Source organism: Coregonus lavaretus (assembly GCF_964263955.1).
Source record: "Coregonus lavaretus genome assembly, chromosome: 28".
NCBI lineage: Eukaryota > Metazoa > Chordata > Actinopteri > Salmoniformes > Salmonidae > Coregonus > Coregonus lavaretus.
The window spans coordinates 36,262,053-36,278,368 of NC_140015.1; the positions used below are offsets into that span (position 1 = coordinate 36,262,053).

Here is a 16,316-nt window from a genome sequence, read left to right on the forward strand (position 1 = left end):
GGTGTCATTCAGACCACAAAATGGCTAGTGAACACTTCACACTTCTGTCCTAATATTATATGACATTGCTAGCTACAGTAGTAGACTTACTGTTAACATTTTGATTATTTGAGAAGTCACTGTAGCCGCGTTAAATGGGACAATATTTGCTGTAGCTGTAGGAAGAGCTAGCCAAGTTAGCTTAAGATAACAAGCTAGCTACTATCCGTTTTCTTATCAAGGATCAAGATCTGCTGACATTCGTTAGTGATAGCCTCAAAAGAAGTGATCAGCTGACTAAAGGCATGGTAAGCTAAATCTGAAAGCAAAGCAACCTTGAATCCTTCACAGATATCTAATCAGAACTGAGTACCACACCTCAAATGTTCTACTACTTGAGTTCCTGCACCTCTTACAGAATATGATTAGCTAAAAAGTATTGCGGAGTTCATGGATTGGATTGCAAATAAAGTAGAGTTCAAATGCCATATCTTTTTAAGATAGCTACAGTTCTATGCAAGCTTGACATGAGACAGTGTAGCTAAAGGTTTGGTGTCCAAGGTGTCCATTCTCTCATCGTTCGAGGGCCGTCTGGAGCACCTGGAGAACTCGGTCATTCCCATGCATGACAGCACACAGAACCTACTGCAGCTGAAGGGGACAATGCAGAAGACATTATTCTACCTGGACGATGCCATCAGTCATTACCAAGCCGTCCGAGACACAGACAAGGTCATCATACAGGGGTGAGAGTAAGGAGCATGATGACACACACACAAGCCCCATATTTGACCTTGTATACCCTATTCACAATACTGGCCGGAATTGGCCTGCACTGGCCTGGTTAGGTTATACTTAGTTGCTGGAATTACACTGGAAAAGGACAATGTGAAAAGAAATGAGCCAAGCCAGCACAGTTCGTTTTGGGAAGGCACGATAGAGTGAAAAGAGTACTACTGACGTTCATTTGAATAGAGGTTCAGTATGGGTCAAGGGAGAAGGAGAGGGAGAATAGTCCTATTTGTGTCAAATACATGACTGATCAACTGATCATTTTAGAATGAAATACATTATATTTTTCTGTATGTACATGTGTTTCTTTGCAAAGGCCTGCAGGAAGACTGTCTGACTATCTAGCCTGTGTTCACCGACTCAAGAAAGCAGAGGAGTACTTTCAACAGGAAGACCCGGACGGGCCTGAGCTGAATATGCTGGTAACACTGTCTTCATGTATTTCTCTTACCATCTGTCCTTCAATCAAGTCAGGTTCTCTTTGTAGAAGTATGAATACTATCAAACAGTTGGACAACAGAATAGAGAGTGATGCTTTGCTTCAGTGAAAGGGTGCTCATTAGTCACAAGATGCCTTATTTTACTAGAAGAGATGATCCCTATTAAATCACTATAGTCAATATCCAATAACTGTTAGATTTAAATCACTATAGTCCAATAACGGTTAGATCCTCCAATTTGAACGTACAGCACACACTGAGTGTACAAAACATTATGAACACCTGCTCTGTCCATGACAGATTGACCAGATAAAAGCTGCAATCCCTTATTGATGTAACTTGTTAAAGCCACTTCAATCAGTGTAGATGAAGGGTGAGGCGACAGGTTAAAGAAGGATTTTTAAGCCTTGAGACAATCGATATGGATTGTGTATGTGTGCCATTCAGAGGGTAAATGGGCAAGACATAATATTTAAGTGCCTTTGAACGGGGTATGGTAGTAAACCAAGGTCTCTAAACCAAGGTCGGGTTCAATTTCAGGAAGTCCCCTGAAATTCCAATTATCTTCAATGCTTTTCAATTAGGAACATTTGGAATAGGAACTGAAATTTGGTTTACATTCTGAATTGACTGGGTTTGAAATGGAATTGACCCCAACACTGCTCTAATCGTTTTTGCAGAGAGGCCGTTTAGAGAGTGCCAAGTCACAGCTGGAGTCCGAGTTCCAAGTCCTGTTGGGGCTCTACAGCAAGCCAGTACAGACAGTCAAAATCCTGGATGTCCTGGCCAAAAAGTCACTGAATGGGTCTGCAGGTGGGGTGGAGGAGGTAGAACTCATACCCCAAACTAGGCTTCAGGACATCATCTCCATCTCCACCTGGCTGATAGGTAAGGTAGTGGTACTGCTTGTTCACCTGTAGTCTGTCTCTGTCACTAACAGGAGGAGGTCCCTACTCTCAGCATTGTTGTCCATGCTGTAAACCAGGGTTTGGGTCAATTCCATTTAAATTCCAGTAAATTCTGGAACTACACTGAAATTCCAATTCACTTCAATGCTTTTCAATGAGGAAAATGTGGATTTGCAATTGGAATTAGTTTTTTTCTGAATTGACTGTAATTTAAATGGAATTGATCTCAACCCTGGTGTAAAGTTAAACCACATAATTCAGTGGAGTCTTGGGTCATGTTCTTTAGGAGAAAAAAAACACATTTTGAAACGCGTCTAATAAGACGTTGCAAATATGTGTTCTACATTGCTTGCACCCTACTGAACCAAACCCGAATGTTAAAGGCAGAGTGCAGCAAATGCTAATGATGTCAGTGTTAATCAAGGTGAGGATGCTAATGCTGTTAGTGTTAATCAAGGTGAGGATGCTAATGATGTCAGCATTAATCAAGGTGAAAATGCTAATGATGTTAGTGTTAATCAAGGTGAGGATGCTAATGATGTCCGTGTTAATCAAGGTGAGGATGCTAATGATGTTAGTGTTAATCAAGGTGAGGATGCTAATGATGTTAGTGTTAATCAAGGTGAGGATGCTAATGATGTCAGTGTTAATCAAGGTGAGGATGCTAATGATGTCAGCGTTAATCAAGGTGAGGATTCTAATGATGTCAGTGTTAATCAAGGTGAGGATGCTAATGATGTCAGCGTTAATCAAGGTGAGGATGCTAATGATGTCAGCGTTAATCAAGGTGAGGATTCTAATGATGTCCGTGTTAATCAAGGTGAGGATGCTAATGATGTCAGTGTTAATCCAGATGAGTATGCTAATGATGTCAGTGTTAATCAAGGTGAGGATGCTAATGATGTCAGTGTAATCCAGGTGAGGATGCTAATGATGTCAGTGTTAATCCAGGTGAGTATGCTAATGATGTCAGTGTTAATCAAGGTGAGGATGCTAATGCTGTTAGTGTTAATCAAGGTGAGGATGCTAATGATGTCAGCGTTAATCAAGGTGAGGATGCTAATGATGTTAGTGTTAATCAAGGTGAGGATGCTAATGATGTCCGTGTTAATCAAGGTGAGGATGCTAATGATGTCAGCGTTAATCAAGGTGAGGATGCTAATGATGTCAGCGTTAATCAAGGTGAGGATTCTAATGATGTCCGTGTTAATCAAGGTGAGGATGCTAATGATGTCAGTGTTAATCCAGGTGAGGATGCTAATGATGTCAGCGTTAATCAAGGTGAGGATTCTAATGATGTCCGTGTTAATCAAGGTGAGTATGCTAATGATGTCAGTGTTAATCAAGGTGAGGATGCTAATGATGTCAGTGTAATCCAGGTGAGGATGCTAATGATGTCAGTGTTAATCCAGGTGAGTATGCTAATGATGTCAGTGTTAATCCAGGTGAGGATGCTAATGATGTCAGTGTTAATCCAGGTGAGTATGCTAATGATGTCAGTGTTAATGCAGGTGAGGATGCAGCTCTGACAGCTAAGAGAAGAGTCTCTGCCAGCAAGTACAAAACACAGTCACTGGAAAGAAACCCATCGCACCACTCTCTTGGAAAACTGGAGCCCAGCAGCTTTTTCACCAAGAAGTCCTACTGCTCCAAACTCAAAACGCAGTCTCTAGGCAGAAAGCCATCACTAGAGAAAAAGACATCAACGGACTCTCTTGGAAAACTGAAAGCAAACAGCTTGTTCACCAAGATGCTCGGCCTGAAGTCATTCGGTAAATTCAAAACGCAGTCCCTAGACAGAAAGCCATCACTAGACAAGAATCCATCGCTAGACTCCCTTGGAAAACTGGAATCCAGTAGCTCTTTCACCAAGGTATCCACCTCGAAGCCGTGCAGCACCCTGAAAATTCCTGATATTAGGCACCCATCTTTGGAGTCTATCCCATTTCTGTCTAGAGACTTCACCTCCCATACCTTCCCATCCTACAAACCCAAGCCCCCAGCTTCCACCACCTACATCCTGCCATACTTCAGACCCAAGCCCAGCTCAGCCTTTGGTAAGTTAAACGCAGCCTAGGTGGCATCTACTATTGGGAGGGTGGAGGTGTATGTTCGTCACATTAGTTTTCTTAAATATAGGTAACTGAACTGACGTTTTGGTAAGGGCGATGACCCTCCCACAAGTCCTCTCTGGGGGGTTTCCCTGTCCTCTCCCTGCACAATTATCCTTCACTTCATTTTATTATGTATCTGTTGTATCTGTTTCTTTATGTGCAAAACATTTTTATAGGGCTCTTGTATCTGTAACACGGTCTATGTCTGGCACAGCGGACCTAGGATTTGAACCTGCGTCCCAACAGCACAACATACACACCCTTTGCTCCATTGATCAGTGGCCATGGTGATCAATCACGCTGTTATTGTTCTACAGATATCAAGGCCCACTACGCCAAGGTGCGCTCCAATCAGTTGGACTGCTCTATGAAGGGTTTGAAGGACCACAAGAGTAGGAACCTCCTCTACCCAGTGCTGCAGAGCAAGCACATATATTCTGCCATCAAGAAGAACAAGAAAACAGGTCAAGAAAACCCACCTTGCGCAACACCTTCATGATGGTTATAGACACAGTTACAGCGGATGCTTTTCTGTTTGCACATTTTTTGTGAACATATTAATAAGCATGCCATAGATCCAGGTTTCCCTAAAAAAAAGAACCCTAGATTCCTTATTTCAAAGTACTTCCTGGTTAAATAAAGGATTCCTTATATCAAGGTACTTCCTGTTTAAATAAAGGATTCCTAATATCAAGGTACTTCCTGGTTAAATAAAGGACTCCTTATAGCAAGGTACTTCCTGGTTAAATAAAGGTTTCATTAAACTATAGATAGATGAGATAATATGTTAATGATATTTCCATGGCATTCACCCTTTCACTCCTGTCTTGTGTCACTAGGGAGGGACAGCATATTAAACATTGAGGTTGAGACCTACATCGCCTGCATCACAGCCTTCTTGTCCCTGGCCAAGAGTGAATACACCATGGTGTCCAAAGTCTTCCCTCTGAACTGCACCAATACCTTTGAAACGCTCATCCAGGTCAGAAGTGAAGGATATTAAAATGTAATGAATAGAATATTACAACTTTATTGTCAATGTCTACAAAATGTGGACATTTGCTTTTTGGCTATTATAAGGCTTCACAGTGGCCATATGATACACAAAACAAACAAAGATTTAATATCAGGAGCTCTTCATAATGGAGATCATTACAGCTATATAACCATCATGGTTACATATACACATGGTTATACATCGTACACAACCTGGCTGATTTATTTGTACTCACTGGCTGTAAGGTATCTTGACGATTCTAGTTTTAGACCAATGACGTCGTTATGTACATGGTGTTATGTACATGGTGTTATTTACATGTTATGTACATGTTATGTACATGGTTTTATTTACATATTATGTACATGTTATGTACATGGTTTTATTTACATGGTGTTATGTACATGGTTTTATTTACATGGTGTTATGTACATGGTTTTATTTACATGGTGTTATGTACATGTTATGTACATGGTTTTATTTACATGGTGTTATGTACATGGTTTTATTTACATGGTGTTATGTACATGGTTTTATTTACATGGTGTTATGTACATGTTATGTACATGGTTTTATTTACATGGTGTTATGTACATGTTATGTACATGGTTTTATTTACATAGTGTTATGTACATGTTATGTACATGGTTTTATTTACATGGTGTTATGTACATGTTATGTACATGGTTTTATTTACATGGTGTTATGTACATGTTATGTACATGGTGTTATGTATGTGACCTTGCACTTTTGTACTTTGTTTATTCATTTTTTTTTATGGTCTTGAGAATGATGTGCTCATGAGGGTGTTTAATGTCTGTTTTTATGTGGTGAAGACAAATTTCCACATTGCGTGGACAATAAAGTTGTTCTAAATTGTAATTGTAATATTTTTTCCTTCAGGTGGCTCTGAACCAGCTGATCCAGAGTGGGGAGAACATTGTGTCCTCTGTCAGACGAGCCTGTTCACGTCACGACTACACAGCCCTCGTCGTCATGTTACCTGTCTTGGGCAGTCTCCTGGAGGAGGACAAAGAGTTTAACACATTACTAAAGGTGCCATATAATACTGAGAGGACAGTTTGAAGTTGAGCTTTCTCTCTATTGTTGTGTGCTCAGGGTCAGGGGGGTCATGGTCAGGGTTGGGGTCAGGGGGGGTCATGGTCAGAGGGTTAGGGTTGGGGTCAGGGGGTGTTGGGGTCAGGGTTGGGGTAAATTCTATTTCAATTCTAGTCGATTCAGAAAGTAAACCTAATTCCAATTCCAAACTTTCCTCCTTGAAAAGCATTGAAGATAATTTGAATTTCAGTGTACTTCCTGAATTGTCTGGAATTGAAAATGTAATTGAGCCCAACCCTGCAGTATACTGAGGGAAATGTATAATTATGCGTCACTGTGATGTCATGTTTCATACTGCGTGTCAGTGCACAACAAGCGGCACCTTGGCCAAGGTCTCCAAACTCATTACATCTATGAAGACCCTGGCAGCCAGAGCACTGGGGGATTTTTCTGCCCACGTCAAGGTACGACATTCTAACCATTCAAAGATTGTTTTAGTTGGAAGGACTTTGAAATATAAAAAATGTAATCATCCAGCAAGGGAACCTCTGACTGGATCGTTGTAATAATATTATTTAATCAGACAGAGAACCGGGTGAGTTTCCCAAAAACCTTCATAGCACTGAGATCATTTTTCGGCCATGATTGTGTACATTCCTATGACGTAAAATGATCTGGAAGCTTTGAGAAACTCAACCAAACCGTAATTTTCCCCTTTCTCTCACAGAGCAACCCTGACAGGGAGAGTATGTCCAAGGATGGAACGGTTCATGAATTCAACAGCAATGTAACAACTCTCTTCTCTGTTATTTCATGTCCATCAGTTTCCATTCAATTAAGTGAATCAGTAATGCTGATGTGCTTATTGAGATTTGTGTAAGGAGAAGGGTGGTTTTGTTCCAGAGGGTGTTTGTGTTTCCTTATATTGTAGTATCATGGGATACTAGACAGTTGTCAGTTTCTCACTAAATACAGTGCCCTCCACTATTATAGGCACCCCTGTTTAAGATGTGGTCGAGGACTTCCAAAAATTATCCTTTTTTTTTTAAACAACATAGAACCGAAATGCAAAAAAAGAGAAAAATCCAACCTTTTATTTAAGTACATTACTTTGGTGGTAAAAAAAAAAATCACACATTTAGAAAAAAAATAATTTGAAATCATGTGTCCCACAATTATTGGCACCCCTAACAATTCCGCTGAAAATTTTAATTGATTTTTTTTTTAAATATATTTTTCTGTAGTTGCTAAAGTTGGTCAGGGTATCTAGGAACTTTTAATTAGTAATTCATGACTTCCTGTTTCCCTGGGGTATAAATATGACGTGACACAGAGGCCTAATTCTCTTACCCATTTGTCAACATGGCAAAGACAAGAGAACACACCATTCAAGTAAGGCAGATTTGTGTCGACCTTCATAAGTCAGGCAATGGCTACAAGAAAATAGCCACTCGCCTTAACTTGCCCGTATCTACAGTCAGAGGAATCATTAAGAAGTTTAAAACAACTGGAACAGTGACAAACAAGGCTGGAAGAGGTCCCAAGTTTATCTTGCCACAACGCACAGTGGTAAGATAAGTAAAAAAAAGTCCTAAGCTCACTGTCACAGAATTGCATCAAAGAGTGGCATCTTGGGGTCACAAAGTCTCCAAAACAACCATCAGACGCTCTCTACATGCCAACAAGCTGTTTGGGAGGCATGCAAGGAAAAAGCCTTTTCTCACTAACACTCACAAACGTAAACGTCTGGAGTTTGCTAAGCGGCACTGGGACTTCAACTGGGATCGTGTGCTTTGGTCAGATGAGACTAAGATTGAGCTTTTTGGCAACAAACACTCTAAGTGGGTCTGGCGTAAAACAAAAGATGAGTATGCCGAAAAGCACCTCATGCCCACCGTGAAGTATGGTGGAGGATCTGTGATGCTGTGGGCCTGTTTCTCTTCCAAAGGCCCTGGGAACCTTGTTAGGGTGCATGGCATTATGAACGCTTTGAACTACCAGGACATTTTAAATAAAAACCTGATGGCCTCTGCCAGAAAGCTGAAGATGGGTCGTCATTGGGTCTTTCAGCAGGATAATGATCCAAAACATGTGGCAAAATCTACACAAAAATGGTTCAGCAGTCACAAACTCAAGGTCCTCCCATGGCCATCTCAGTCCCCAGACCTCAACCCAATCGAAAACCTGTGGGGTGAGCTAAAGAGGAGAGTGCATAAGAGAGGACCCAGGACACTGGATGATCTAGAAAGATTGTGCAAAGAAGAATGGTCAAAGATCCCTCTCTCTGTGTTCTCCAATCTTGTGAAATGTTATAGGAGGAGATTAAGTGCTGTCTTGTTGGCAAAAGGGGGTTGTACAAAGTATTAACATCAGGGGTGCCAATAATTGTGGGACACATGATTTCAAGTTTTTTCTTTTCTAAATGTGTGATTTTTTTTTTTTTACACCAAAGTAATGTACTTAAATAAAAGGTTGGATTTTTCTATTTTTTTGCATTTGGGTTCTATGTTGTTTTAAAAAAAAAGAGAATTTTTGGAAGTCCTCGACCACATCTTAAACAGGGGTGCCAATAATTGTGGAGGGCACTGTATATAATAAAGTATATATATTTTTTATCCCATTTGAACTGACCTAACTAAAGATGTCAATTATGTGAATTGTTCTCTTACTGTCTCCAGACCATTCTATTCCTGCAGCAGTTGCTGTCCTTTGCAGATGCTGTTCGGTCCATCCTGTATCCTCATGATGTAGACAGTGACACAGTAACTATGGAGGTGTCCAGTAGTGTTCAGGTGGACGTTCAACATGACACTGGTACGAAGTCTTTCTCTTTGTTTATTAGAGTGAGTTTTATGTTACAAAACTAGATGCTTATTAGATGGTTGTTTTTTCCCTATTGAGAGAAGATGTGCAGTGTAGATATAAAACAGTTTTCTTCACCAGATGCAGATGAATCAGAAGAACAGCCATCAGACAGTCAGGAGTCCAAGGGGAATGATAGTCAGAGAGCACTGAGTCCTTACGTCTGTGAGTGTTCAACATGGCTGTGTCTAATATCCAGAATTACACCTTTGACAAGGGCAAGACGCCGTGCTGTTGGGTCTTAAGGCGTCAGCATGCTTCAGTTCGGCTGGCGGCTAGCCGAAGTCGGCTAGGTGAACTTAACGAGTGTGCTCGCATACTCCCTTAAAAGACCTTCGCTTGAAAAACAAGACAAAAGCTGCAATAGTACTGTTTGTCCATTTTGAGAAGCCGTAGGCAGTTTACACTTCCTCAAAATAGTCAGAATTAATCTAAGATAACTCAAGAAATCTGTCATTAATTTTGATGTTTTTGCCGAGGAGATCTTAGTCGTGCAACTTTACATCTAACTAAGATGTTTGGTGCAGCAGTGTTTCTCAATGAAAACATGTGCATGAAAACGAGTGGTATCATTGAATGACAACAAAGACTCTACTGCTGACCAATCACCCGACGAAGGGGCGTAGACTTCGGCTACCGACTTCGTCTTGCCTCAAGAAAAAGATGTGTGTGCCCGAACAACCGAGAAAAAAAACGTACCGAAGTCCAAAACGAACAAAAAACGTCACAAAATGTCGACATAATATATGCACAAACTCTTCCGAACTGTTTTGGCTGGGAAGCATGCGGATGCCTTTAGGCTAAGACAATATGCTGGTTTCTGGCTTTTTGCTCCAAAGAAAGTAAATGAACTACTATTAGTTTAGGTACTGGAGGTCCCATGAACTACTGAGTAGTTTAGGTACTGGAGGTCCCATACTGGCAAAAAACTGAATCTACTTTCAACCCTGATAATGAGTCAGAATCAGCCACAGGTGGTGTTTAGTTAAAGTGTCTTGACTGCCCCCATGTGGTGGCTGTAGTTTTACATGAGGTTAATGATTTCCCTTCTCCAGGTAAAGTGCTGGAGCATCTCCAGTACAACCTACAGTGTAAGGCCAAGGTGTATGAGGACCACGCTCTCGGGGCCATATTCCTCCTCAACAACTACAACTACATCCTCAAGTCAATGAAGAAGTAGGCCCTCTTTGTTCATTTCAAAAGTGTGCGTTAGCTCGAGTGTGGATAAACCATTGCTTGAGTCTGGCATTAGGGCCTGGCACATTAATGAACAGGGTCATGTTCATTGGGCAACAATTGGATGAAAACGCTCAAACAGGGAACGGAGGGACCACCTGGACTTAAGAAACGCAAATGTTCTTTTTCAGTTACAAAACATTTTAAAACTTTTTATGTGGCGTGCCCTAATAAATACGACTCCAGTCATGCAGTTTTCCAACACTGTTCCAGAACAGTCCTGAATTATGAGAAATCTTTATTTGTGACATTAGAGATCCCTAAGGTTGGAATATTAACTAGGCCTACACAACATAATGATCAATCAAAGTGGGCTACATTTGGACTTTCCATGTACTTTAGTTCAGGGTTATAAGTGAATTTGTCACAGCTCACAGGGGTGGCAGACTAGATATGACAGGGAAATCTACCTGCAGGTCATCTCTGTTTGAAGTGGTTAAAACCAGCGGCAGGGATCCAGAGGTTGAGTACGAGGAACTGATTGAGCAACAGAGGCAGGCGTACCAGCACAGGTGAGGGACCAGGCATCCAGAGGAGGAAGAAGGGAGCCATGGAATCTAATATTGTCTTAACATTAGTCCTGATCATTATGTGATTTATTATAAGAGACTAGCGGCCCCCTGCTAGCCTGAAATCCACAACCTGTTTTGCTAACATTCCACTCTTTATACTCCCTGTCATTGCTAAAACATGTTTTGCATGACAAGGAGTGGAATGATAACAGGAACAGATTGGTAACCAGGTTAGCACACTACTCTTACGGCCGGTAAATTATTTGATTAAATGCAAGTCCCTACTCAAATTTATATTTATCTGTTCAGCATTTCGGACTCTGGATATGCTGCTAATATTCTAAACTCTGGAGTATTTTTAAAAATCACCCATATTTCCTGTGAGATCCTGGCACTTGCTTTCTCTTGGAAATGTAATGATTTTAATAAAATGTCCCCCTCTCCAGTGTGGGTTGACTAATCTACCAGCTCATGTTTGTTGCCTAGGCTCACGATATTACAATATAGATTATACGGTGGTCATACATGCTCATGACAAGTGTCATAATGCATTATAAATGCATCATAATGCATGATACAGTGGGGGAAAAAAGTATTTAGTCAGCCACCAATTGTGCAAGTTCTCCCACTTAAAAAGATGAGAGAGGCCTGTAATTTTCATCATAGGTACACGTCAACTATGACAGACAAATTGAGGAAAAAAAATCCAGAAAATCACATTGTAGGATTTTTTATGAATTTCTTTGCAAATTATGGTGGAAAATAAGTATTTTGTCACCTACAAACAAGCAAGATTTCTGGCTCTCACAGACCTGTAACTTCTTCTTTAAGAGGCTCCTCTGTCCTCCACTCGTTACCTGTATTAATGGCACCTATTTGAACTTGTTATCAGTATAAAAGACACCTGTCCACAACCTCAAACAGTCACACTCCAAACTCCACTATGGCCAAGACCAAAGAGCTGTCAAAGGACACCAGAAACAAAATTGTAGACCTGCACCAGGCTGGGAAGACTGAATCTGCAATAGGTAAGCAGCTTGGTTTGAAGAAATCAACTGTGGGAGCAATTATTAGGAAATGGAAGACATACAAGACCACTGATAATCTCCCTCGATCTGGGGCTCCACGCAAGATCTCACCCCGTGGGGTCAAAATGATCACAAGAACAGTGAACAAAAATCCCAGAACCACACGGGGGGTTGACCTGCAGAGAGCTGAGACCAAAGTAACAAAGCCTACCATCAGTAACACACTACGCCGCCAGGGACTCAAATCCTGCAGTGCCAGACGTGTCCCCCTGATTAAGCCAGTACATGTCCAGGCCCGTCTGAAGTTTGCTAGAGTGCATTTGGATGATCCAGAAGAGGATTGGGAGAATGTCATATGGTCAGATGAAACCAAAATATAACTTTTTGGTAAAAACTCAACTCGTCGTGTTTGGAGGACAAAGAATGCTGAGTTGCATCCAAAGAACACCATACCTACTGTGAAGCATGGGGGTGGAAACATCATGCTTTGGGGCTGTTTTTCTGCAAAGGCACCAGGACGACTGATCAGTGTAAAGGAAAGAATGAATGGGGCCATGTATCATGAGATTTTGAGTGAAAACCTCCTTCCATCAGCAAGGGCATTGAAGATGAAACGTGGCTGGGTCTTTCAGCATGACAATGATCCCAAACACACCGCCCGGGCAACGAAGGAGTGACTTCGTAAGAAGCATTTCAAGGTCCTGGAGTGGCCTAGCCAGTCTCCAGATCTCAACCCCATAGAAAATCTTTGGAGGGAGTTGAAAGTCTGTGTTGCCCAGCGACAGCCCCAAAACATCACTGCTCTAGAGGAGATCTGCATGGAGGAATGGGCTAAAATACCAGCAACAGTGTGTGAAAACCTTGTGAAGACTTACAGAAAACGTTTGACCTGTGTCATTGCCAACAAAGGGTATATAACAAAGTATTGAGAAACTTTTGTTATTGACCAAATACTTATTTTCCACCATAATTTGCAAATAAATTCATTAAAAATCCTACAATGTGATTTTCTGGATTTTTTTTCTCATTTTGTCTGTCATAGTTGACCTATGATGAAAATTACAGGCCTCTCTCATCTTTTTAAGTGGGAGAACTTGCACAATTGGTGGCTGACTAAATACTTTTTTTCCCCACTGTACCTGCAGGCTTTAAGTGAAGTGTTACCATTACGTCATACAGGGACAATGCTAAATCAAGTATCCTATGCTACAACTCAAATACAATTGTATTTGTCACATGCTTCGTAAACAACAGGTGCAGACTAACAGTGAAATGTTTACTTACGGGCCCTTCCCAACAACGCAGAGAGGGAGAAAATAGAGAAATAATAGAAAAATAATAACACAAGGAATAGATACACAATGAGTAAAGGTAACTTGGCTATATACACGGGTTCCAGTACCGAGTCGATGTGCAGGGGTACGAGGTAATGGAGGTAGATATGTACATATAGGTAGGGGTAAAGTGACTAGGCAACAGGATAGAGAATAAACAGTAACAGCAGTGTATGTGATGACTCAAAAGGGTCAATGCAGATAGTCCGGGTAGCTATTGGTTAACTATTTAACTAACTATTCAGCAGTCTTATGGCTTGGGGTGTAGAAGCTGTTCAGGGTCCTGTTGGTTCCAGACTTGTGGGCAGTCCAATTAATGAATGTGCTACTGAACACGGCTGATCTGTGCAGTGAATGTGTGCTGCTTGTGTGTTGCAGTTGGTTGAAAGTGACTGAGTGCCTGACTGAAAATCATCTGCCCACCTTTAAGCCAGGTGACAAGGTGAGAGTAGATGTTTTGATACCGTATATTACATTATAAAGTTACACTATTCACCTTTTAGTGGATTTGCTTGCTGTTTTATTCAAACCTAATCACACCTTTCCTATTCTTCGTACATCATCACTATCGGGCTTCAGTTGAAAGAAAAAGACTGTCAGGTGATTAAAGACATGTTCAAGGTAAGACAAGGAAGCCAGTTTCCTCCATGCACCTAAAGGATCTGTGTCAGTATTAGTGATGGGGGGGGGGGGGGTCGATACAGTTACATATAGGGATATTATCTTTGACGATATATCGTATTGTTTTGACAATATCACAATATTATTTTTGCGCTAGTTTGCTGTGCCTGCACCAAAACTCTAGTATTTTCCTTCATAGCTTCAATTTGTTTTCAGCACTTTTGTATTTCCATGACTGATCAAAACTAGTTTTCTCATGGCTCTCTTGTCTCTCTGCAGCAGACGTATGGGGAGCAATATGTTTGGAACATCGAATCGCAATAAAATCACAGTATCAAATAGCCATACATATAAAATCGTGAGAATCGCAATACATATCATATTGGCACCTAAGTATCGTGATATCGTATCGTGAGATCCCTGGCAATTCCCAGCCCTAATCCATATGACATCTCTACACAACAACCCTTATTCATACTCAAAAACAGAATGATCACAAACGTCTAAACCCAACATGTCAGCTTAGGGCTCGTATTAATGGGGCACCATTTGTAAGATGCTATATTTATGGACACAAAAGATTGTAATATTTGCATTTTCTGTTACAAAACAAAACACATATGTGATAACATGACAGTACATGGCTGTCCACAATCTTTTTTCTTTGACCTTTGACCTCGCGTCGTCCAGAGCTTCAACGAGGGCCTGGAGGAACTGTATAAGGCTCAGAAGGCGTGGGCCATCCCAGACAGAGAGCAGCGCCAGGCCATCTGTCAGGCCCAGAGAGAGATGGTGTCCAAGGCCTACACATCCTTTCTGCTGAGGGGAGTCATGGCATATCACAGAGCTTATTACTGGAGACTGCTGCTGAATTCAGCATCAACCCCTATTCCCTATTCCCTAGCCCCAGTTCCCTAGCCCTTACTCCCTAGCCCCTGTTCCCTAGCCCTTACTCCCTAGCCCCTATTCCCTAGCTCTTACTCCCTAGCTCTTATTCCCTAGCCCTTATTCCCTAGCCCCTACTCCCTAGCCCTTACTCCCTATTCCCTAGCCCCTATTCCCTAGTCCTTATTCCCTGGCCCCTACTCCCTAGCCCTTATTCCCTAGCCCCTACTCCCTAGCCCTTACTCCCTATTCCCTAGCCCCTACTCCCTATTCCCTAGCCCCTATTCCCTAGCCCATACCCCCTACTCCCCAACCACTCCTGTAGATCTGAGTGGATTGGATGGATACAATCATTATGGTAATACCTTCATCTTGCCTTCTGATTGGCTGAGTGAAAATGTTGTCATATTGCTTCTACCTATCCAATCCTCTCAGATCTGCAAGGGTGGCTAGGGTATAGGGGCTAGGGTGTCCATTTGGAATTCAGCACACATTAGGTGGTTGAATAAGGGATGCTTTTCAAATACTGTAGATGAAACTGGTGTACCATGTATGTTTGGTCTCTATGTACGAGATGTGTTTTTTTTATTCAGCACTGTTCAATAGTGATGTGCAGTAAGAATTTCTTACAGAACGCTGGTACAGTGATATTCCTTTATTATGGTCATTTACCTGTACTTTACACAGATGTGACAATGCTGATTTCTCCAAACACCCTGAGAGATACCACAAATACAGCCCAGCGCAGGTGGAGGAGATGATCGTGAGACTATTTGATATCTCAGCCTGAGGTTGAGAACCTGCTTAGTTAGGTGATAATGTAAGGCCTTCACACTGCCTCTATAGGAAATAACACACTGTTGATTTGTTTCCACACTACTAATACTACAGCTACAGTCTCCATTACATGTATTTATTAGAGTTCTAAGGCTCTATTCTGGGGGATTATAGCACTTCAGTCTCCATTACATGTGTTCATTAGAGTTCTAATTGCTAAATGTATTATTCCACATATGACTGACTAGTTTTAAATATGTTTAAATAAATCTTGTTAAAAGGATCGGACCCTTTTTTTCCATTTTCGCCTAAAATGACATACCCAAATCTAACTGCCTGTAGCTCAGGACCTGAAGCAAGGATATGCATATTCTTTATCTTTTGAAATGAAACACTTTGAAGTTTGTGGAAATGTGAAATTAATGTAGGAGAATATAACACATTAGAGCTGGTAAAAGATAATACAAACAAAAAAACATGCTTTTTCTATTTATCTTTTTGTTGCATCATCTTTGAAATGCAAGAGAAAGGCCACAGTTATGTAGGATTCTAGATGTAATTTAGATGTTGTCCACTAGATGGCAGCAGTGTGTGCAAAGTTTCAGACTGATCCAGTGAAGAATTACATCACGGCACAATATTTTGTATCAAGTCTGCTAGGAGTCCAAATGGGCCGAATTGGTTTTCAAGTACGTAACTATAGAGAACAAAATGCTATGGTAATACAAAATGTAAGTTTGCACACTCCCAGGAATGTCATACATGATGGATC

General features: G+C 41.1%; 1 protein-coding gene across 1 annotated transcript; it reads left to right on the plus strand.

The window, feature by feature from the left end:
• The first annotated feature begins 200 nt into the window (after nt 1-200).
• Nucleotides 201-15,124, plus strand: LOC311103701 (exocyst complex component 7-like). Its single transcript, XM_084145316.1, has 15 exons — nt 201-725; nt 1,088-1,193; nt 1,892-2,099; nt 3,631-4,176; nt 4,551-4,697; nt 5,073-5,215; nt 6,134-6,286; nt 6,655-6,753; nt 7,017-7,076; nt 8,968-9,103; nt 9,233-9,316; nt 10,207-10,327; nt 13,640-13,703; nt 13,841-13,882; nt 14,573-15,124. Exons 1-15 carry the CDS (start codon nt 601-603, stop codon nt 14,798-14,800), a joined length of 2,262 nt encoding a protein of 753 aa, XP_084001442.1. The 5' UTR covers nt 201-600; the 3' UTR covers nt 14,801-15,124.
• The last annotated feature ends 1,192 nt before the right edge of the window (nt 15,125-16,316 follow it).

What these genes read in the sequence shown, in the direction of transcription:
- LOC311103701 (XM_084145316.1), top strand. Translation starts at nt 601, where the DNA reads ATGCATGACAGCACACAGAACCTACTGCAGCTGAAGGGGACAATGCAG. An exon ending in TTCATGAATTCAACAGCAAT is followed by an intron (nt 7,077 to 8,967) that starts GTAACAACTCTC and finishes TACTGTCTCCAG; the next exon opens with ACCATTCTATTCCTGCAGCA. An exon ending in CCTTTAAGCCAGGTGACAAG is followed by an intron (nt 13,704 to 13,840) that starts GTGAGAGTAGAT and finishes ATCGGGCTTCAG; the next exon opens with TTGAAAGAAAAAGACTGTCA.